Source organism: Protomyctophum bolini (assembly GCF_963924005.1).
Source record: "Protomyctophum bolini genome assembly, chromosome: 8".
Classification (NCBI taxonomy): domain Eukaryota; kingdom Metazoa; phylum Chordata; class Actinopteri; order Myctophiformes; family Myctophidae; genus Protomyctophum; species Protomyctophum bolini.
The window spans coordinates 20,652,766-20,677,439 of record NC_137869.1 but is presented as its reverse complement, the minus strand read 5'-3'; the positions used below and the strand labels follow the sequence as shown (position 1 = coordinate 20,677,439).

Here is a 24,674-nt window from a genome sequence, read left to right as displayed (position 1 = left end):
ATGTTTTACATAAGTGAAAGTATCAATACATACATATACATACATACATAGAAATACTCTGTTACAAATAGATGTCCTAAAAGTACAATATTTTCCTCTGAAATGTAGTGTGGTAGAAGTAAAAGTGCAATAGAAGTAAATACTGAAGAAAGTAAAAATACAAAAATAAAATGCATCACACACACTGAAACATGCAGGGAGTCTGAGATGTCTGATAACTCGTCATTATTCATTGATATTTAATATGTCTGATAGCTCTTCATTAATCCTGGATATTTAATATGTCCGATAGCTCTTAATTATTCCTGGATATTTGAGCCTGATTGGTCAGAGATGGACAACTCTGTGCAGTGACGATCACAATCTCACCGTTAACACCTTGAGGGCCTATTTAATGCATTAATACAATGTGCCCATCGTCAGCAGGCACCTCTAGGCTTGCTGACGATGGATCAGTTTTCATAGCACTTGAACATGACCGTGCACTTGAACATGACCGTGCACTTGAACATTACCGTGCACTTGAACTTGACGGTGATTTACGTCATGGACCCCGATGGTGTTAACGTGCATGGAGGATAAAACTGAGAAAATATTTTTTCATAATCTCACCATTATGAATTCAGTGGGTATTAACATTTCTGTATATCATCTGCTCCTCTTTGTGAACAAAAGGTATGACGGCAATTAATGAGACATTAGTTTTCACTTTCCATGGTCTATTTAACTATTTCATGGACTGACCAGGTCGTTTAGAATTAGGTCACATGAAATTGAACCATGTGTGCAATATAAAATGAATAAACCAGAAGTTATTGGGTTCCATTTCTTGTTGAGAAAAAAGTGATACTAGGAAAGTGTCATTTTCTTTTCTTCTGCGTTGGCTATTCAAAAATAGTAGATCTACAAGCTCCCAGCGTGTCACTTTGTGACACACTTGTACAGCTATATTTGAACATTAATTTTGTGAAACATCTTGAAAGTGCGAGAACTAGTGATTAATAATGGGTCAAAGATAAGACAATAGAGGGTGAGGTGGGCTTGTATGAATACCTGTGTACCGGTAGTTGACTTGGAGATCAGATTACAGACTTTAGCTTCATCTAGCTCAGGATGTGATGGGTGGCGTCACCGATGAGGCTCGAACCACAGACCAGCTCCTCAGTCAGACCCGTTTCTTTTCCGTGAAACCTGTAGTTTGCACAATAAGAGATAGTTTTGTAGTATAGTATGTGAGTTGGTTGTGGTAACACTGCATGCTATTTTATGATAACAATTACAATGACAAAGAATGGTAAAATAGAACTTACCTGCTGCCGGGGCTCAAGTGTGAAGCATCTCTTCACTGTGACTTATTATGCAAAATAAAATAAGTCATGTTACTTATGTATGTTTTCTTATGCAAATCATCATCATACTATAATTCACACTTTTTGCTCTTCCACCTTTTGTGCAAATCTCACAAAACCTACCCATTAAAACACCACAGGCAGCACTTTGATCGGGTTCCAAAGTTAGTGGGAGGGGCCCGTTTCACACCAAATGACACAAATAACGAACGGAATGTCGAATCTACCCCAAATTTTATTCACGTCGGTGGTTTAATCAATGGAGAGCCCAAAGCAATTCCATTTGCATCCATAGGAGGTGCCGCAAATGCGGGATATTACTTTTTGTTGCGTGTGGCCATGCTTTTTGGGGGATAAATCCGCTGTTTGCGATAAGTGTAGCCTACATGCGCTATAGCGAGACAGGAGTCACAGGACAATTCCCTCCCAATCAGTAATGTGATCTATTACATCGCATCACACACACTGTACATCATTTGGTGTTCATATATTCAGAACGGGTAAGGTCTAGTATACAACAATGCAGAGCACACTACAGCATGTTGCATTTCCAGTGGTGGAAAAGTACTCACATTATTTACTTAAGTATCAAGTCCTGTAATCAAAATGTACTTGAGTAAAAGTACAAAGTATTGGCATCAAAATATACTTAAAATACCAAAAGTACTCATTATGCAGAATGTCCCATTTCACAAAATTTAAAATTTATTAAAAATAGTAGATAGCAGATCTACAAGATGTGTGCTTGTAGATAGCCAAAGTTTAAATGGGGCTATATTTAAATAATAATTTAAAAAGTAACTATTAACTCAGTACAATATAAGTTTTAAAAAATACCTCAATTGTACCACACCTAGGTACTTGAATTGTACCACACCTATACATTGTTTAATTTGTTTCCACTTTGTGGCAGCCTGTATGTTCAAAACTAATTTCCCATTGAGGCGATGACGAAGACATGGTTCGATGGTCTCATCTTAAAACTGTTACTAATTTGTATGAACCGGACGACATGCGAGGTGGTTTGAGGCCAAATGAAATGTGTGATTACGTTAGGGCTGCTGCTAATTTAATGTCTTCTTGCACTCATTTCCTCTTCTCAGAAGAATACTGTGAAGCAACACAGAAAGGGTGAAAAGAGAACAGCCTTGGAGGCAATTGTTGAAATGACAAAAGGAGAGGATTTTGAGTTCGACAGATAATTTTGTGGCAAAGTAACAATGAGAAGAAAAAACAAGAGCAACTAAACTCAGAGCTTCCGAAATGTGAGCAAACTAGCTCTTTGAAAACAAATTAAATATGCAAATCACTTGGTTGAAGTGCTGGTTTGAAAAGTATACGAATAAAATAATAAACCTGCACACTCATATGCTCCAATGTAATTGAATGACAACGTTTCGAGCAAAGGCTTAGTCTTGATCGGGTCAAACTGGCCCATAATAATGGTGCCATTCATTTCTGTTCAGGCTGTGGACAGTTCAGAAAACCAAATTAGCATGCTACTGTATAACAAAGCTATTGGTTCTCACGTTAATAAGAAAAGTTTAAAAAACCTGCCTATTAAATGATGATGTCACTGGTATACTATATGAAGATATAGGTTGGAAATGGGTGAAGTGGTCTTTTAACCACTGATCTGGTAACAATATGGCACAAAACAGAAACAGCGGCCTGATAAATCAGCACAGTACATCAAATATATTCAACTACGTCTAAAGGCTCATACATAGTCTGGATTTTCGGTGGTTAGGTGACCACCGAACTACAACATTACGTCACGAGCCACGGTGAAGAGCAAACCACCACCACCACCACCGCCCCAGCCCTTCTCTCTGTTTTTACTCACCACCGCTCAATGTTATTTCAGCTCCGGTGGTCACCTCACCACCGGCCTTTAGTCTACATCTGTACGACAAGAGAAAGAATGAAGAACCAAATCCGTCAAGTTGTTTTGATAAAGTCCATTTTATTGAACAGAATGAAAATGAAAATTCCCCCAAAAGGTAGTGTTAGAATGTGGTTCTTCATGTTAAAGCATTGACGCTCAACTGATAAAGTGCACTTTCAGTTGACCCGGCTCAGCGGAGAAGGAAGGGCTCTCCATCGCCCCTCCTATTCTCTCCTCACCTCTCGCAGCAGAACACAACCTGCTGCGGTCCCCCACAATGCATTGCACCCGAGGTCTCCTAGATCAACCCCATCTCACAGAAATACGCCGAAATGGCACAGAATTGCAATTCCGTGCATACACCCCTAATAATCCCCAAAATCCATACATATTGCACGACTACCGTTTTGACCCCGACGGAGACAAGGCTTTCACTAGTATGGAAGTGCTATTTCATCGTGACTGGGATGAATCCCTTTGACATTATTTACTATTCTGTCCATATCGGGTCTCAACTCTACCGAACTTCACAACGCTCGACACGGAAACTCTCTGCCTTTTAGGGCCGCTCCGTAGTGTCTCCCGTGGCTCAAGTTTGGTAGAGACGGCGCCCCTCCGTCATCGTCTATGGGGAGGATTTCAGTGTCATATGGACGGATTTTGGGGTTTTCTAGGCGCGTATGTACGAAATTGCAATTCTGTGCTATTTTACCATGTTTCTGTGAGACTGGGTAGCCTAGGTACAGCGACATCACATTGAGATATACACTGTTATGTAGGTCTTTGTATATTGAGACATATAAAGAGCATATCATTGCCATCGGGCGGTAACCTTATATCGCCATATTTTCAATATTTTATTTTTGGCTAAATGAAATTTCCTGAAAAGTTTAACAGTATTGGACATACAAGGTTTCTGCCCCAAGGCAACGAAATCGTCTGTCGGGTGGAAATGTCCAAAATTCAAATATAGCAAAAGTATCAGATCTACCAGCTTGTAGATCAGCTACTTTTGAAGCTTTTGTGTTATGCTATAGAATGATCAAGTATGGCATTAATTTATTAGTGTATATAGACCACTTCAGAAGTGCAATGACTGGGGGTCCCGGTGAGTGCGTGTGCATAAGTGTTAATGGAAGATCATAGCGTATATTATGTAGACACAGACAGCATGTCTCCGTTCCCACCCCGTTAACAAAGAAGAAAAGACGAGAAAAACAAAAAGTTCTGTTGCGGTTTACTCTTCTCTCCCATGGCTTGGTTCAACCCGACACCAAACAGCATCCCTGACGCCATGGATTGTTAATTGCTTGATGATGATGATGCCATTGATTATGTATTTAGCTGATTGTAAAATAGCACAGTACTTCTTTACATGGATAATTTTTTGTCAAGATTTAAGCTAAAACCTTGGTAGACAAACACCTTCTCTCTTTAGTATTTCACGCTCCCGATTTTAGAAAAATAGCATTGTATTTTCAGGAGTCTTTTCTACGTCTACGTATATATATGTACACGCGCGTGAATTTACAAAGACAGTGTTTGTGTTAACTCCAGGTCATTAGCGGCTTCTCCAGTTTGGCACGTATTCTTCTCGACTTAAACCAGTGACTGAGACAACGCGATAAGACAGCATACATGAATATCCTTAGGAACATAAACCCTAGCGCCCATATTCAGGCATATCAATATCATATCATTATAGGCAAATGTTCTGCAGATAGCCGATCTACAAGCTCGCAACCTAGATGGGCTATTTTTTACTACAATATTTTGTGTGGACGGGGAAAAAGGAGACCACCATGTATAGACCCCTGGATTAAGTAGGCAAGTGACTGGGCAAGGTTGCATCCAATGAACAGAACTTAAGTCCTAAGTTAATATGAATCTATATTCTGTAGATCATTTCTGGCCCGGACGGCTGGCGTAGCTGTCCAGGCAGCTAGGCTGCGTATCATTGCATCTGTATCCGTATTGTCCTATCTGGCATAAAAGCCACAAAAAAATCGTCAAAATGACATATCATCTGATCCAGTCAACAGTGACTCCATCTGTAAACACAGATACAGAGAGATGTATTACCTTGTGTTGTCCTTGCTTACTGTACGTCACTCTGGTCGTTGTTAAGAACAACTGCCAAATGCCTAAATTGTACAGACAAGTCAGACATTAACTCACTCAATGGACAACAATAACCCAGCATTATTATTCCCATTGTCTTCTTCAAAGGCAGGCATGCTATTAACTTATGTTGAATTATAATTTATCAGGTTAACATTTTATACCAAAACATCGACGATGTTGAATTAATGTTAAATGTAAGCATAAATATAAACAAACATTCAATGGATGCACTGATAAGGATAAGTCGTTCATTATACAATATTAAATTATATTAAAATGAATTCATTGATGAATTCAAATCAGTCTGCCATTGCAAGGAGACGCTTACATACATGCTTACTGCTTAGTAGTCCATTTTAGAGATACGTTATAGCCATTTTCTGTGGTGCACTTTTACTTTTAGTAATGTTCAAGTCTTGACTTAAAAGCCATTTACAGGTGGTGCAACCCCGCCCCATGACTCACATTTTGCCCCCACCCCAAATTCTGTCTCATCTACAAACACGTGGAGACACGACCACAAAACAACTAAATCCTACCTCTACAACTTACTCTGTTTGAGATGGGACGTTTATTTCTGGGACAAGCAGAATGTCCCTAAAAAACGAGAAGCAGTTGTTTAATGTGGCCCAGTTACACCGCAGAGGGAGGGTGGATTGGGGGACAGTAACACATGCTTGCGGCTTCACGGGAGAATCTAACTGGAGGTCGTTTGTGTGTGCAGACTCACAGACTGTGCACATTTCACACAGACACTGACGCAACACTGAACACTAAAAAACTGGGACACACGGTTTGCGTCTTCCCATAGAATCAGGTGTCTAATGAGGGCTTACAAAGCGATGAAGATCTTTTCCGCATACAAAGCACTCGGACATTGGAATGGAATTTTTTAAATTGCAATGGTCAAAACAGTGGCATTGACATACATTGACGTAAAATATTATTTAAAAAAAAAGAGAGGAAAGGAAATGGAATGTTAAGAGCGACATGCGACCAGCGTATGCTGCGGTGCTGACACTACAGTAGGGCTCGTTTGCACATGAAGGGTGACAGTCTCCTTGTGCATGTACAGTACTTCATTTATTTCGCGAGCCGGAAATAGACGATCTACAAGAACACAAGCTTGTAGATTGGCTACTTTCAGAATAAGACCAGCTGGCACTAGGGAGGACGACACCACATTATCTACCTCTACCACAAACACTAGAACAGTGACACTTAATGTTCTATTAATGCACTAATGAATGGACCCTTTTTAACACTCACCAGGGTTAAATTGAAGAGAATGTTTGTAAATGTTTAACCTAAATCCCATTGTTCTGATGCGGGATCTTATAATGTGGGGGAAAGTACCTCATTAACTTCTGTGTAATTCTCCATTATCTTGACACAATCACCTCAAAAGCGTCCTTACGGCATATATTCCATACGCCAAAAGATTCCATTATTGATCACTATTTTGCTGCACACACACAAATGGATCCACAGCATCCACTCTCTCACACCCACCCATCCACATCAAACATGTCCAGCCATAGACAAATCTGTCCTATAAAAGGGTGTATTAAATACACCTCGTCTTTCATCTCTCTCACACACACACACACACACACACACACACACACACACACACACACACTAACAAGCAGTCAACATTACATCTACCAAACGTTAATAAATAAGATAAATAAATAGGGCATTTATAACTTTGGGGTAAAAGGTGTTTCCAGGGGACACTGGTGAGGGCTTCCTACACACACAGTAAAATCCCCAGAGTTTATTTAAGTGTAACCAAATGGACCTTTACCTATTTGTAACTGTGTACAAGTGGCACCAACCAACCCCATTATAAATGGGAAGGAGGATGAATTCTGCATGTTATCCTCATACCTGGATGGAATTGGATTGGTCCAGGACCATTTTATACACTCTCATTGTTAAATGAACACAGTCTGTACGCTAAGAAGGAAAACGACACCTATTTGAGAGGACAGACGACAACTTTGACAATGTAACAAAGATATTCTCTCCGGGTCTTCTACCATTTCCCACCCGCGCGCCGCTCACCAGACAGCTATCGTAGTAGTTCCGAATAAGAAACGAGGCCCGGTTGAAACTTGAGATGGCTTAATGTTAAAAAAAACAAAAACAAAACACGCAGAAATGGCAAGACGCGCCAAACCTTTCATATCCTGGCGCGTAGTTCTACAGCGGGGCACAGACGAGACACGAGACGGGGTCGAGGATAGCCCTAATGAGAGGAGAGGTGGCAGGTGTGGAAGTGAGATCTTTATCTACATAAAAGCCCGATTTAGACTTAGTTGCACGCCAGCGTCACAAACCTAAAATAACAGATATACAAGTTCGGAACGCGTCGGAGGGCTTGTAAATCGGCAGTTTTAGGCATAAGAGATGACGAGAACCGACACCTGACAGCAGCCAAGTTCCTTCAGCCCAAGCATGGCTCTCTCTCGATAGCCACAGGTAGAGTGACCCCTGGTGGGCTGTTGAGGGAAAACAGAAGGAGGGATACTCCGCTCCCTTCTGCTCCTCGTCTCCGTTGTCGGTGAGAGAGAGAGCACTTGTTGCTTTTGCTTTTCTAAAGTGCAGTCAAAATGCAGGTGATGGAAGGGGGTTGGGGTTTCAAGAAGAGTGACTTTATGGTCTTCCCAGCAAGCCGAGCGGCGCCGGGAGGAAAGACAGAGGGGGAGGGGGGGATGGAGGAAATGAAGTGCATGTTACACCCGGGAGGCAGGCTTTGGGGAGAATGTTATTGGCACTGTGTCTCGTGGCAGCGGCAAAGAGGTGTGGGTTTGGGATAGAAAGGTCACTCCCTGGACTGGTAGAAGAGGATGTATCCAGACTCAGAGAGGTGTGGGTTTGGGATAGAAAGGTCACTCCCTGGACTGGTAGAAGAGGATGTATCCAGACTCAGAGAGGTGTGGGTTTGGGATAGAAAGGTCACTCCCTGGACTGGTAGAAGAGGATGTATCCAGACTCAGAGTTCTTGGAGATGTCCGAGGTCAGACCGTAAAACTCCTCGATAGCCTGGGCATCGATTTTCTGCAACAGGAGGAGACAAGGGAGAGGCGCTAAATGTCAATGAAACCAGCTAATAGCATGGCTTCTACTGAAGAGACCACAACAGGGGGGAGAGAGACAGAGAGAGAGACAGACAGACAGACAGACAGAGAGAGAAACACAGAGATAGAGAGAGAGACAGAGAGAGAAACAGACAGACACATACCTCTACAATGTCATCATCAAACAGCAGCCAGAAGCCGTGACTCTTCACGATAGTGATGTAATGTCCCCTGTTGGGTCCGCTGAGGGAACACAAGACACAAGTGAAGGTGTGATGCTTCTTATGTATTTATTTTTTGCATTTGCTCATTGTAGCACTTTGAATTTTAAACTCGTTATAAAAGGCAAAGGAAATGACATGTTGTGAGCTTGTCTTGTTATTTTCACTTTTGGGGTAAAATTATTATAGTGAAAGCACAAGTTCTGAGCTGTCAGAACTCAGGGTTTGTGGCCTCCTGAACAGGGTTTAAATTAGCCCAATAAGCTCTGAGAAACGTATCTGAAACCGAGCCACAGCATATTAGGGAAACAAATCCAGAACCTGTGGAATATGTTACATGGCACCGCACAGTTCAACAAACAACAACATGGCACTGCGCGGTTCACTTACCGGTAGTTCATGTCGAAAGTCATTAGGAACTTGAAAAGAGCCATTAAGAAATCCAGACAGATTTCTCTTAGCTTCACAGACAAAATAACCACATGGGCTTGCTGCAGTCAATACAATACTCCAGGGCTCAAGACTAACTTTTTTCACCACCGTCCCGGAACCGTCCCAAAATGCAATTTGAACCGTCCCGAAGTAAATGTATACCGTCCCGGGATTTTTTTTACAAAAAGCACCACTCAAATTGTGAAATTAATAAAATAAAGGTAAACCAAACATACAAGTGTCAAAAATAAGTATATACCAAAGCAAAGTAAATAAAACAAATCAACTTCAAACTAAATAATTGAAGTTAAAACCAACAAGTGTCCCCGGCAGTTACAGTATTCCTATTGTAATAGAAATACAATTAAGCCAAACAAATAATGTACTGCATGTATTGAATACATGCAGTACATTAATTGTTTGGCTTCATGTTTCTTCTGTAGATACACTGATTTAGTCAAAAATAGGGCTTGGTTAAAAATGTTAATCGAATGAATCAGAGGCTTTGTAATTAATTATCTAAATTAATCACATTTTAATCGCATATCAATATTCGACCTGAGAACAGTGATTTTTATTTTCAAATGGATTTTGTTATTTTGGTGTAGGCTACTTAACAAGACCAACAGATAACGTGCAGCAATGCAGGTATATGAATACTCAAATGTCTATTACATGGTTGGCATGAGAAAACAAATAAAAACAACTTTATTAGGGGGAATACTAAGACGAAGGATCAATAAATAATAATAATAAATACAATCAATAAAAACTGTGGAATGAGAGCGTTTTGGTTTTGGGGTGTGCATTCCACAGTGTTGGGGCAGCAATTCCAGAACAATCTGAGCATTAGAAAACATCTGTTGCTTCAGATGATTATATATACCAACATATTATTTAATGTCGACGCCAGCTAGCAAGCCTAGCATGGAAGCTAACGTTAAACGTTGGTCCCATGTCCCCATGGGACCTTTCTGTGGCACACAACCATGGTCTTATCCACGCTTCCAACCGATAGTTTTTCAATCTAAATGTCTCATCCACGGGGCAAAAGCAATATAATTCCTATGATTCCGTTGGGTGAATGTAGTGTGTGCGTTGTTGTTGTTGTCAACGGGAGGACAGAGCATTGGTTGACGGCACGGCAAATTCTCATGCTGCTCATGGCTGCACACGAAATGCGCATTTTCAGTGTAAAAACTCCTCTCGTCCCGAAACCGTCCCGGATGAGATACATTTACGTCCCAAATAGATATTTTACAGTCCCCGGGACGTCGGGACGCCGTTAATCTTGAGCCCTGCAATACTCACTAATGCAATAGTTATCAAACCCCCAAATTTGATAAGATATTTTGCCGCGGACAAAATATGTTTTGTGCGAGAGGACAAGTTTTATGTAAAAGAAAATAATCAAAATTATTCAACAATATTTTTAATGGCAAACATAAAAATGGATATAGGGTTAGGGTTTATAATTAGTGCAGCAAATAGCCATAACAATCGTTCAGTTTGTGATAAAAGCATGAAATTTGGTACACTTGTAGCTAAAGATATTTAAAAAAGATTTAGATGTGGAGGCATCTTGAATTTTCATCACGGCGCCCATGGCAGCCATTTTTCAAAATGGCCGCCAACAACAACTGTTTTCTCATGAGTGATGGATATAATATGATATTTCAGACTTATTTACTATACCTAGTACTTGGTAAATGTATTTAGGATTTTTTTTAATTGTCTTTGAATATTCAAGATGGCCGCCGTTTTTCATGATGGCAGCCGTCACTTATATGACGGTCTGATACGAGTCATTTTTTATGATGCAGAATTCAAATTTGGAACTTTGGAATTGGCCAGAAGCTTGCTTCTACCTCACAACTGAATAAGACCACTGTTTATTTTAAGATGGCAGCCATATGGCCAAAAACTTAATTTTAATTGAAAGAAAATAGAGCTATTATCTATTTTGTTGTACTTAAAATGTTGGTCTAATAAACAAGAAAATAAACAACTGAACCATTTGATGAATGGAATCTTAATAGAGTGGATCTTGAAGCACAACCAGGGCACACTGGTGACACCACTGCTGTGAAACTCAGCATGGGGTTCAGAGCCAGCTAAATACACTAAACTTAATTATGCCATATTTCTTCTGTAATTAATGTGCTGGTTGTGGTGATAGTTTAGTGGTAGTGTAGTTTAGTTTCCTAAATGCTATCTAATGTTAGCCCCATCTACTTAATAGTTTATATATTTAGATGTAGTTAGATAGCCGCACCTGAATGGACAGGATGTGCCAGCGCGGGAGAGCCGAGCCAAGGGTAACAGGGCTTTATATGACTTTCATATAGTTACCCGGATGGTGTACAGATCGCACAGGAATTGAATGGTACTGGATGAACGATCGGGCTAGGTGTAGGGTAATGTTCTTATCCGAACCTAGTTGTATCCCATACTTGAATGTGTTTTCCTGTAGTAAAAGGTGGTAAAAGGATAGCCCCTCGGCCTTTATTGCAAACGTTCGAAAACAGCAAAGAAATTCCAACGTGTGAATTTTGATGGTCAAGGACCATCAACTTCTTGCACAGTCAAGACTGACTGGAAGCTCTGTATTATATGCCAAGAACACACGTCAGAGGCATTGAGATGTCCTAGGCAGAACACGCGAGCAGACAAGGGGAGTGGATACACTTCACTTGCAGAGCATTTAATCCAGTTTAATGAACTTGGCCAGCTCCCTTCAACATTTCCAATTGGAAGACTGGATGAGGGTCATGGTATTGAAGCAGCCATGGTGGCGAACAAAGCTCAATTCCATCATACATGCAGGTTGAAGTACAATGAAACCATGTTGAAAAGGGCAGACAAGCGAGCATACAGTGAAAGTCCTGATCAACAGTCAGAATGTAAACTCAGAAGGTCCCAACCAAGTCGGACTCCTGAAACGATACAGGACATCTGTTTATTCTGCAGACAGCCTGCTGGCAATGAAGGCCTTCATAGTGCTGAAATGTTTCGAGTAGACAAACGGGTGCGCGCTGCTGCAACCCTACTACAAGACACAGAATTACTTGGGCGACTTAGCGCTGGGGACATGATGGCCATTGAAGCCAAGTATCATGCCAGATGCCTAGTAGGTCTCTATAATCGTGCCAGAAAGGCTAACTTAGAAGGTCTTGAAGATCATGGCCAGGGACATGCAGCATCAAACTCTGGTGTTGTGTTTGCCGAGTTGGTGCTTTACATAGAAGAGGCCAGACAACATGATGGGTCAGCACCTGTATTCAAACTAGCAGAACTTTCCCAGCTCTACAAGTCACGAATGGAGCAGCTCGGAGTAGAGGTTGATAACAGAGTTAACTCTACACGTCTGAAAGAGAGACTTCTTGCCGAGTTCCCTGATTTGCGAGCTTACACTAAGGGAAGAGATGTCCTGATGGCCTTTAAAGACGACATTGGCACTGCTCTTGCCAAAGCCTGTGAGCACGATATCAACAACGATGCTATGCACATTGCACGTGCTGCACAGATTGTCCGCCGTCACATATTTGGTGAGGCAAAACCATTTAATGGTTTTCCTGAACAATGCAAAGAGGACTCTGTGATAAAATGATGATTCAAACGGTTGATACTGATGTTGTGGTGCTAGCTGTGGCAGTAGCTCAAACCCTACAGCCAGAAGATGAGCTTTGGTTGGCTTTTGGAACTGAAAAGAATTTCCGATACTTATCAGCCCATGGAATTGCAGCAGGGCTAGGGCCTGAGAAAGCGCTTGCACTACCAGTGTTCCATGCATTGACAGGTTGTGACACTGTGTCAAGCTTTGCTGGCCACGGGAAAAAGACTGCGTGGGCTGTATGGGCTGTGTTTCCTGAGCTTACACATGCCCTGTTGAAACTGTCTTCAGCCCCAAATGACAAACCACAGGAGGTAATGACCACAATTGAGAGGTTTACTATCTTACTCTATGACCGAACCAGCACATATACAGAAATAGATACGGCAAGGAGGAAGTTATTTGCAAAGTGGCACAATGTACAATCAATCCCTCCGACCAAGGCTGCCCTAGAAGAGCATGTCAAGAGAGCAGTATACCAAGGAGGCCACGTGTGGGGTCAAGTGCTGGTGTCAACACCAGAACTACCTTCACCATGTAAATGGGGCTGGTCAAAGACATCTGAGGGGGACTATGAACCCTTCTGGACATGTCTACCAGATGCAGGCCAGTCCACTCCTGTCCTGAACTTGTCTCTTGCAAATGTAAGAAGGGTTGTGTTCGAAAGTGCAAGTGCAAAAAAGCTCAGTTACAGTGCACAGCCCTCTGTTTCTGTGAAGGCGAGTGTGAATAGTGTTCCCTGCTATATACCCTATGTTTGGCCTCACTAAATGAGTCTTGTGAGATAGAAGGCAACATCTTAGAAATTCTAAAGTTTCTAATTCAGATTCTGCATCAAGTATAATGCATAGTTCAACACAGAGATCATCCATATCTAAAAAATGGCGGCCATTTTGAATTTTCAATGAAAATGTTCAATTATCAAAAAAACACATTACCAAGTACATATTGTAAGTAAATTCAACTATTTTTTTCAGCAATATCATTTTATATCCATCACCCATTAGAAAACAGTTGTTGCTGGCGGCCATTTTGAAAAATGGCTGCCATGGGCGCCATGATGAAAATTCAAGATGCCTCCACATCTAAATCTTTTGGTAATGCCTTTGGCTATAAGTGTACCACATTTCATGCTTTTATCACAAACTGAACGATTGTTATGTATTCAGGAGCTAAGCAGCCGCACTAAATGGACAATAAACACTAAGTAGTTAAAATGATAGTGATGCATTAGATAATTGACACAGGGGTGTAAAATGAGTTACAAAAATCGTGGGATAAAAATGATAGTGATGATAACCACTTTCCACTTTCCCCACCGACCACTAGATGGCGCTATTGGCTCAGAGAGCCACGGTTTTCAGGCCACACAAGCAACACCACCACCGGGAACATGGAATCATTTCCGGGGCAGAGGGCAGATACTGTTATTTTCATCATAAGTGTTCGGAAACGGTCCCGTGAGGTCGCGATGCTTTTTTACCGACCTCCAACAACATGGATGTTTTGTATGATCACCTCAATCTGAGCTCAATTCCAATACATGTTTTTTGGATCGCCGCTAGCCCGGGACCCGATAATGAAAAAGAATCGATGATGTTGACACCAAGAGCCGGTAAAAATCACTATAAAACCTTATCTCGGCGACGATGTCGTCCTAGGGCGATCTACGAGCATATTATTTATCTCGTCCAATGTCGCCCTTGGTTGGGATGGAGTTAACACATTTTGCTAAGGACCCCTGGGGGTCTTTCAGATCCAATGCACTAATGTATAACAATCAATAATTACCAGTCAACTATGGCTGGTGCAGCATTAGTGCAGGGGAGATCCATTCAATATGGTACAGTGCGTGTGTGTGTGTGTGTGTGTGTGTGTGTGTGTGTGTGTGCACATATTATGCAATAATTCTGTTCACACAAAAAAAAAACCCCACAAAAGCTTAGAATATAGAGATAAGAGGTTTTTGCCCAACAGCAACAAACATGACAGACATGCTCTACCGCAAAGAATTCATCATGTGTGGCGTCACCAAGCAGCAGTACAGCCAGAAGCAGTGATGTAATCACTCCAGCTCCATGTGGCCAGACTGTCTACGACATATCTATATGATGTAACATTTGGAGAAGGTTTCAGCCCGATCCGAACCCCATTCACACTTCCATCCATTATAAGATTAAAGTGAAATATTTCATTATAAAATATCAATCAATCAAGGACTATAAAATCACACCTGTGTGAAGTGAGGGGCGCTCATATCATCATACATCAACATCTCACTCTGGCCAATTTCAATTTGCGTCTTCACTTCTGTCATCAATGTCAAAACTAGTCATAGGAAATGGTAGCAAAACTATGTTTGCGTTTACACAAACACTCAAAACTGGACATAGGAGAGTGCAAATTGAATTTGGCAATGATCAGCCATCGGTTTGCTAGAGTAGCTCCAGAGTCAGTCAGACAGAGACAGACACACAGACCCTGTTATTGACAGCTGGACAAATCAGACGGCCAGCGTCTTCCCCCTGGCGATAGCGTTTCCTCCAGGATGGATGGGGAAGACTCGGCTATGATTGGCTGAGAGAGGACCACGTTTAGCTTCACGTGATAAAACGATTACGGCCTCGACATCGGAGATCGCGAGCTTGTCAACTGTCAACTGTTCAACGCGGGCACTCGCACACCTGGCAGCTCGCTTGGGGCGCAGCTCACAAGCCTCGAGGCTGCATGGTCAGTGCGCCTGATTTAAAGGACCACTTCACCACTTTTCAACTTCTCTTCCTATAATTGGTCCCAACTAATGTTCATGATAAAATACCACAATTTTTTCCTATTCAGTCTGTGTCTCATAGGAAGGCTGTGGGCAGTTCAGAAACCTGTCCACCAGTGACATCATCGATGGTGAATCCAAGCTATCCAAGCTAACTTTTCCTGAAAAGTTGCAATGCATAAGTTGAAGCCATCGTTCTCACGATAATAGAAAATCAAAATATATTTTAAAACAAATCTTGTTTAAAAACAAATCTGCCAAATGATGTCACTGGTGGACGGGTGTGTCCGAACTGCCCAAAGCCCTCCTATGAGACACAGACTGAGTAGGAAAAAATGGTGGTGTTTTATGAAGAACATTAGTGAGGACCAATTATATGAAGAGATGTTGAAAGGCCCCGACGGACTGAAAGTCAGAGGAGCACAAAATCAAACGCATCAAGTGCAAGAACGCTTTGTTGGTGGTCAGAGTGCACGCTTAACAGTGAGTCAGGAGCTCTGTGCGTCACATTCACCAACACATTCTCACTACCAACATGTCAGAGTGCAGGGACAACAAGACGAGAGTTATCAATGAACCACTCTCCTTTCAATGAAAGGAGAGTGGTTCAATTAACTTGTGAATACCTCTGCGCTATTGACGAGTTATGTAACATCTTTGGAATATCTTCTTCACTCAGTCCCAGCACAATAGTACAGGCACCCCTCCCCCCCTCCGCCCATAGACAAGTTTAGTATCACGGCACATAAGAACTGTGTTCCAAAAACAAACAAATGAGCCCAGCAGTTTGACTCATATATGGGTATGAAATGGGTATGGGCAAGACAACCACCGATTCAGAATCGGGGATGACGATGGGGTAACAAAAAACAGCACCCCCACGTTGAGGGGTCTGGTGGTGAGCGTACCTGCCACAGTGGACCACCACGGCCACCAGGTCGTACATGCGGTCCAGGTTGACGGCGTCAGCAGATGTGTTGAACAGACGCAGCTCCAGAGGGAAGACCACACGGTACGACAGCTTGGTGTAGCGATGCAGCTGCTCCATGTACTTAAACCTCTTCAGGTGCAGCGCCAGGATCATCGGCAGCTTCTTCACACGCATTCTACACATGCACGCACATGCACACACACACACACACACACACACACACACCTTTGTACTACTATACCAGTAAGACGCCTGAGGTCGCATGCACGCATCCGCCTGGGTGACAGCAGACTGCTGGCGCTTTGGAATGGGGGGTCGGATCAACATATCTGTCTGGGTGACAGCAGACTGCTGGCGCTTTGGAATGGGGGGTCAGATCAACATATCTGTCTGGGTGACAGTAGACTGCTGGGCGAGCGCTGGCGCTTTGGAACGTGCCTGGGTACCGGGTACCCATTACAATAATTCAATTTAGGTTCTCTCTATTGGTTCCCACGGACACGCAGTCACACAATATTTATTTATTTTCTTCTCTTAATAGACGCGCAGGGAACAGAGCTGATCTACAAGCCTACATCGTGTTGCATCAGCGACGAGTTGTGGGCTTGTGGCTTGCAGAGGCGGAGCTATCTCTTTCTTCTCTTAGTTGTCGAGGAGTCTAGAGACTCCCCCCCCCCCCCCCCTTCTTTAGCGATGCTAATTTGCCCAGTCAATCGTGTGTGTTGCTCTCAGATCTCAGATATGCTTTTATTTGTTATTGGTAATAGGAGAAGTAGCCTACAACAACACTATTGCCCTGTGGAAATACAGAATAGATATTATATAGATATTATATTTAAAATAATCACTATATTATCCACAAATGGCTCAATAATATACTATTCATTATACATGTCTTAAATTGACATTGAACTTTTTTGTTAAATAAACGTTTGACCTCTTATTTAGGTTATTTTATACAATTTTGGAACCGAAATAGGGAACCGTTAAGAACCGGAATCGATAAGCAGAACCGGAACCGGATTCGCAAAAATCCAAACGATACCCATCCCTAGTCATGACAAGCATTTTGAACTCTCCAAAAAATCGGCAAGAACTATTATTCCGACTCGGCGTGGGTGTGTGTGTGACTGACCGTTTCTGTGCTTCCTGCTTGCTGCAGCACGTCTCACAGTAGTATTTGTATTCGCTGCACAAGGTCTCTGTGTTGCTGAAGTCCCTGTGGAGGAGAACAAAGCCTCGGTTAGGATAGAGCAGTGATTCAACCTTCCTCATTTCAACCCCAAGTTTGATATACGTTAGGCCAGTGTTTCTCAAACAGTGACTTATATATCAATAGGTTTTTCTTTAAATAAAAAAATATAATTCTACAAACTTTTAAAACAAATCTAGGATATTACACAATTAAATAATAATTATAATTAAAAAAGGTGCTAGAGTGCCCAGTTTACTCTGAAAAGCCCCACCTTCCATTACCCCCAAAACCAGGAGGCATAATATTATTCCGTTACTACCTCACGCTGTCACATCTGATCTCTCTATATTTATCATTTATATTATCATTTATATTCCAAACGAGATGCTTGATTAAGTCAGAATTGAGGACAGAACATTGCCGTTTTGATCAAAATTACCTAAATCCAGGTTCCATTTTTACACTCTCAGAGTTACAGCCCAATAAGGGTCCATTTGGACACCGGGTGTTACCCCCGGAACAGACGTGTAATAAGTATAATTCAGGCTTCAGCATCATAGAAAAAAGGGAGGACAGTGTGGATAAATAGTGGGTCATGGCCTACCTGAGACAGTGTGGATAAATAGTGGGTCATGGCCTACCTGAGACAGTGTGTAATTGATGTGTTCTGCTCCACATCCACAGACAGGTCCAGAAAGTCCTCATCTTTGCTGCTCACCTGTTGAAGGGAGAAGATGAGACCTTTATTGATCCCGCGAGGGAAATTAAGGCAGCTGAGAGCAAGAAAGGTACTGTAAACACAGCAGGGTAAAAGATGTCACACTCAAAAGAAACACCATCAATAATGGCCAAAATATACAACAATATACACCCTCAATAACCATGTCTGATACTGTCCGTGTTGTAATGGACTGTCGTTATGTCAGAGCTACTCTAAGTGCACAGTAATTACTCTATTGAACGTTTACGGCGAGGCTCCACCGGGCACGTGTGACGCGTGTCAAAAAACGAACCGGGGCAATTTTAAAGCAGTCACCGAACGCAACGCATCGCAGGCAGGGGAGCCACCCTTCATTGATTAAAAAGGGAACAATCCCTGAAGGTGACGGATACACAGCGCTGCCGTGTCCAGTGGAGTCCGGCGTTCAGAGTGACCATCGTCAGAAGGGTTTGTGCAGAGATCAAGAACCATCAACAACTGATTGTGTCTAATCATGTGCTATGCACTATGCAGTTATGCCTGCACGGCAGTGATTCTTAGCACAGACACTGAACGGCGGCAGTTTGTAAGTGTATTTAGGACCCATGTCTCGCTCAAGGCCATGCAGAAACTAGATGACGTTCAAGAAGCACACTGGTAGAAAGGAATTGAGCCGTGTTATTTGACAAACTCATGAAGTGCCGAATCGTTAAACTACTACTGGATGGTCAGTAATACAGCATGAGCTTGAATTTGTCAGGAAATCAGTCTGTTCTTCAATTGTAAAGACTCTTTGTGGCGTCTCCACTGTTCGGCTCCCGACTCCACGGCATTCAGAACGAGGCAAACCCAACGCTCGCTTACCGTCTCACAGTTGAGGCAGCGCGTCTCGTTGGTCAGCGTGCCTTGGAAGATGTCGTGCACCCAGGTGGGTTCTGTCGCCGTCGTGGTCTTGTTCTCCGGCTCCGTGTCGGCGGCGACGGGGCCGCCGTTGTTCTTCAGGCGTCCGTTTTGCTTCTCCTGCTTCTTCTCCTCCTGCAGGATGTCGGCCACCGTGTTCAGGAGGTAGTTGAGGAACTCGTGGGCGTCCTGTTGCATGTAGTTGTCGAACAGGTCTGGGGGGGGATTGAACGCACGGTTAAGATGGTAAATGGTGCATTTATATAGCGCTTTTATCCAAAGTACTATTATGCATTACATTCACCCATTCATACACCGGAGGACATACGGCGGAGGAAACCATGCAAGGTATCAACATGCGAGGCCGGGGAATTGACTTATTTACAAAAATTGGGACGTGAAGGGGAGATTTGTTGCTCAGCAACAAAGTCTTTTCATTATTTGCATGCCAGAGGTCTCTTGAGAACTCTGTTATTGAAAAATTCAATAAGAGAAAAGAGGTACCAAGAGGTACCAAACTGCACATCGGAAGCAATTAGGGTTTTCAGTGTCTTGCTCAAGGACAATTTGACACCAACTATGGGAGAGGCTGGCCTCTCTACCGGCCACTCTACCCCTGATCCACTGTTACACCAAGGTACCGGTAGATGGTTTGGGTTGTCACAATTATTACATAATCGTCTAAAATTAAATCACAATTATTTGAGATAATCACAATTATTTTGTCATAATCGTTTCCATGTTGAAAGAAGCAGAAATGCATACAAAAATAATGCAGAAATAGCAGATCTAAAATTTAGAAAAATGCCAGTAATTTCTAGGTAGATTTTAGTTATTTGTCATATTTGCCCAGTGCACCTTTTTATTACGAAGCCAAACAGAAATGTAATTTCTATTCATGATGTTCAAATTTCCAATGTCAAAAACACAATAAACTCGCAATTATTTGTGTGACAATCAATCGTCAACTTAAATGTGTAATCGTGACAGCCCATTTACGGTGATCGCAGAAATTGAAACAAACCGTTGTTTTATCAATAATACAGAGGTCTGATCACACTCCTGTTTCAGACTTGTACGTTTTACCCTCAATCGTCTAATGTTATTGTTTGTTGATTAACACTCAAGTAAGATGCCGACTGCACATCAAATCATCAGCCTCGGATGATAATACAGAGGTCCAATCACACTCCACTCCTGTGCCAGAAATATGGGTGAAATGTGAGAGTTGGGGGAGAGAGAGAGAGAGAGAGAGAGAGAGAGAGAGAGAGCTGACCAAAGCCCAGTCTGAACAGAGATGGGCATTGTTCATTCACAGAAAGAGCTTCCTCTAAGTTGGGACGACGGGAGAACAATCTGCCTCTATTCCACTTCTCCGCTCTGGACGACCTTACCGCCAGCACAAACCTGACCTTCACCCCAACAAACTCACCTGCTACCGGTGCACCGCGACTCGGCTATCTGCCGATGAAACAAAGCTCACACAGCTTCACGTGGAAAAAAAGAATCCTTGTATTCAACCACCACTGACTCCTGCCCTTGCTCTTGATTCCAACTTTGCTCTCTGTTTGGTGGCACTGACCCCAGTAGGAGCAGAATAAGCATATTGTATACATGGTTGCAGGCCGGTGTCACGCAACAGAGTGGAAATACACGCTCACCGTTCTCCTTGCGTAGCCGCGAGATGAACTTCTTGGGCGGGATGACGCCCACCTTCTTTTTCTGCGTGGCGATGCTGTGGAAGAGGTCGGCCAGGCACGTGAGCAGGTTCTCCTTCTTCTTCTGCTGAGCCTTGTAGGCCAACACATTCTCCCGGAAGGGTCGGCAGAAGTAGAGGGCCTGCAGCACCGAGTTACAGTAACATGTGTTTCCAAACTGTGTGTGTGCATGTGTGTGCGTGTGTGTGTGTGTGTGTGTGTGTGTGTGTGTGTGTGTGTGTGTGTGCGTGTGTGTGTGTGTGAGAGAGAGAGTGTGAGAGGGGGGATAGTTTAGGAGGGAATGACACAAACAAAAAACAGAGAGAGGGGGGGGGGGACATCTTCCCGTTAGAGGAACAGAATACAAGTGTTCTACAAAAGCCTTCAAATAGTACCGGCTAAAGTTAACGAATGAAAAAGGACCTCCATTCCATATGTTGCTGTGTTTGTGGTCGTAGCCTGAAGGCAAAACTTCATCCATCAGGTAAGCAAGTGAATATGATCCTTACTCATCAATACTTTGCTCTCAGTGCATCTGGCAGGTGCCTGGGAGGCTTCAGATTAAGAGACTTACTGGCACATCCACAACATCACCACCACCCACCACAAGCTGTTTGCTTCAATAGAGACAGCAATAGAGGACGTGACTCACACTCTGTGTGCTGGTATTTGTTTTGAAACAACAGCCTGGTGCTCTGGACAATGACCTCTGTTATAATGGATGAGAATCATGGGGCTATTTTAGCGGCACTTACGTTGACCAATCCGAAGTAGTGTTCATTGATTGGGAACTGCTCCGGACCAATGTCTTTCTCCAGAGCAGAGGCATTGGTGCCCTGAAAGACAAGGTAAAATAATAAACATCAACTCTTATGCGTTGAATATTAAATAAGTACAGTATGCAAATATAGATCCTCTTCCAGCCTACGCCTTATGTTAATGTTTACTAAGATGGCGCTAAGGCCTCCGCCGCTTCCAGGAAGCTGCAAAACGAATGCATAATTATGGAAATATTGTCCAACCTATCGGCAACAGATTACTGGAACCGGAGGCTTCAAAGCTCTGCTGAAGAGATGAACCCAGACAGTTTATAAGCCCGTCTCATTCAGTGCCATTGATTACTCTATTCCTGTGACAGTTCCTGTGTTGTCCTATGACAACTACATTCCCGTCTATCAGGTTTCATGAACCATTCAATGTGCCAGTACAAAGCATACAAAGTCATGAATACTTTGTTTAAATGAGTCCGGGGGCTGTCTGTCAAGTTAGAAAAGGGGTCATTACACTGCAACATTTCAAGAGTATTTAACATGAATGTGGCACACACCACTTATCTCTTGACAGACCCTTTTTACATTTCAGAATTCAAAGCCTCTTAGCTTTGTCAATCTTGTGAGGCACTGCTTTGTTGAGGAACACAAGAGACACTTAGACGGCTTTGACAGCCAATGACCGTTATTTCTCTGAGTCGAAACAAACCCCTGAATACCTCTTTGTTCCGTTTACAGTACACTTTGAACCCAAGGTTATGCATGCATGCATGCATGCATTGCACGTGTACACTTATGTCTGGATCTGGCATGCACACATCACATTCACAAGTACACACAAATGCACAAATACACACATCATTTCAACTTACGGTAGTTAAGATCATGATTTAAAAAAACTTAATTGGGTAACCAGTAACCACAGACTTAAAATAAAGTTACTTTCATTATCCACTCGAGCCGCTACACAAAAACATGCATGACAATGATGACAGTATTGAGTTGACATGATAGGAGTAAGTAACAGTCAGTCAGCTTAAGGCACATGAAATAACCTAAAGTCTCTGACTTCCAGTCTCTGGCCACTGATAGTCTGAGGGGAGATGCTCAAACTCCAATCAATCCAGACTGTTATAGGTGATGTAAATAAAAGCACTGGTTTAAACGTGTGGTGGAAGTAACAATACTCAAGTACTATACTTAAGTAAAATGTTTAGGAACTTTTTACTTTCTTCAGTATTTAATACTTTGACCCCACTACATCTCAGAAGCAAAATGTTAGTTACTTTGTAGTTGTTTATTATTACAAAACACACTAACCAGTAACCACTGTATATGCAAGCTCACAATGTGCCACATCATCTGCTATTTTCAAAAGATTGTGAATTGTCAAATGGGACATGCTGTACAATGAGTACCTTTACAAGAATATTTTGATCCTGATACTTTTGAGCACTCGTATATTTTTATTATTTTCTTAAATACGTTACTTATATTATAACAGAGTATTATTATCTACATTGCAGTATTGATACTTTACTCAAGTAAAACATGTGAGTATGTCTTCACTGTGTAAAAGTGGCCCTGGGTTTCCAGAAGGCTGAGACACTGTGATGACACTGATGATGATGATCATGGTAAAACATGGGTACTTTAGCAATATAACACCACGTCAAGTAAAAAATAAAAATAATAACTTGGTATTATAAACCAGAGCAGCAAGGCAGGGCTGCCTTCAACCAGCGCTTTTCACAACTACAGGTGTTAACTGTAAACAACACAGAACAGCTGGAGCCCAAGCAGAGCAATCAGAATGATATTACCACCATCATCCCTTTAGGATTACATGTGTGACACCAACAGAAACAGATTATACAATCAGAGCCAGCCCAGGCATGTCACCTCCTGCCAAGACAGTCACTATAGGGACAGCTACACTGTCAAAACCCTCTGTGTTCTAATGCATTTAAACTCTGTGTACAAATTAAAAGTGTCCTTTTGGTTCCATTTGTAGACCCTTAGATTTAAATATCATGCCTCCTCTTGCATCCTCTCTGCAAGGACTCTCAGGGGGCAAAACATAGAGTACTAGGGCTAGGCTAAGGTGCATCATGACAGTGGCAGCAGCAGCCTGCAGGCGATCGATAGAGGGGGGAAATGGCTAGTTTACTTACCATATTACAAATGGAGGCGATATTTCTGACAGTCATTTAGTTTACAGTGTCCACCTCGCCGTCATCTTTATGAAATAAACATGCTTTTTAGCGGAGCAGGGCAACAATGCTTGAAGATGGAGTGAATTCGCAGCCGCGGCTGGCTGCCTGGAGGCCACACTGACTGCAAGAAAGCCCTCCAACGCTAAAACACAGCAATGTCTGGAGTATATGAGACCATGAATTAAAATAAAACAGCCCTCAGCACCCAGACGTCTTCATTGTACTGGACATATTATCAAATATAACGAAACAGAACACAATAAATGCATTCTGCTGAGGAGTAAATAGACGAAGTTGCAGCAGGTTGATTGCAGAAATTAGAGCACACAAACATGCTGGGCGAGAATATGGTATAGTCCCGCCCACCTTGAAGAAACGTCTATAACTGATTGGTCGAGTTGCTTCCATATTTGATTGACAAGATAAAAAGGCCATACGGAAGCTTTAGAGTTAATGCCCGGTTGAGGCGCAACCAATCACCGACATTTGTATGACGTGGTGGTTTATGGGAGTTTGGGTTTGTTTTCCCCAATGGTTTTTCCCACAGACATATCTACCGGTAGTATGTGTTTTTCCGGGTGTAAGCAGTGGGCAGTTTAGTGAAGTTAATCATTCTACTATTCTAGTGTGGGATAGGGTTGGTTTGAATTTATTACTAGAAGACATGACAAAAAGAAGGGGGAAAAGACTCAAGATGTGCTAACGTCCCTATAGTAAACGAGTGTAATGCAATCAATCAAAAACGTTACACCATTATTGTTACACAATTTATGAATTCACAA

At 42.3% G+C, this 24,674-nt stretch overlaps 1 protein-coding gene across 4 annotated transcripts; it reads right to left on the bottom strand.

The window, feature by feature from the left end:
• Positions 1-1,061: 1,061 nt before the first annotated feature.
• On the bottom strand, positions 1,062-24,200 carry usp46 (ubiquitin specific peptidase 46). 4 transcript variants are annotated; one of them, XR_013964469.1, is made up of 11 exons: positions 23,851-24,200; positions 21,662-21,742; positions 20,871-21,084; positions 19,174-19,424; positions 18,251-18,327; positions 17,550-17,633; positions 16,392-16,589; positions 8,612-8,690; positions 3,196-3,254; positions 1,311-1,351; positions 1,062-1,191 (listed from the first exon to the last, which is right to left on the bottom strand). XR_013964469.1 is itself a non-coding variant. In XM_080769516.1 (9 exons), exons 1-9 carry the CDS (start codon positions 23,884-23,886, stop codon positions 8,388-8,390), a joined length of 1,089 nt encoding a protein of 362 aa, XP_080625642.1. In that variant the 5' UTR covers positions 23,887-24,200; the 3' UTR covers positions 3,304-8,387. The 4 variants fall into 4 exon arrangements, 2 of the variants coding, with proteins under 2 accessions (XP_080625642.1, XP_080625641.1); XR_013964470.1 differs by having other exon boundaries at positions 1,070-1,351; XM_080769516.1 differs by lacking the exons at positions 1,062-1,191; positions 1,311-1,351; positions 3,196-3,254 and adding an exon at positions 3,304-8,456.
• Between the last annotated feature and the right edge of the window lie 474 nt (positions 24,201-24,674).

What these genes read in the sequence shown, in the direction of transcription:
- usp46 (XM_080769515.1), bottom strand. Translation starts at nt 23,886, where the DNA reads ATGACTGTCAGAAATATCGCCTCCATTTGTAATATG. An exon ending in GCGGCTACGCAAGGAGAACG is followed by an intron (nt 19,425 to 20,870) that starts GTGAGCGTGTAT and finishes ATCCCCCCCCAG; the next exon opens with ACCTGTTCGACAACTACATG. An exon ending in AAGCAGGAAGCACAGAAACG is followed by an intron (nt 16,590 to 17,549) that starts GTCAGTCACACA and finishes GTGCATGTGTAG; the next exon opens with AATGCGTGTGAAGAAGCTGC.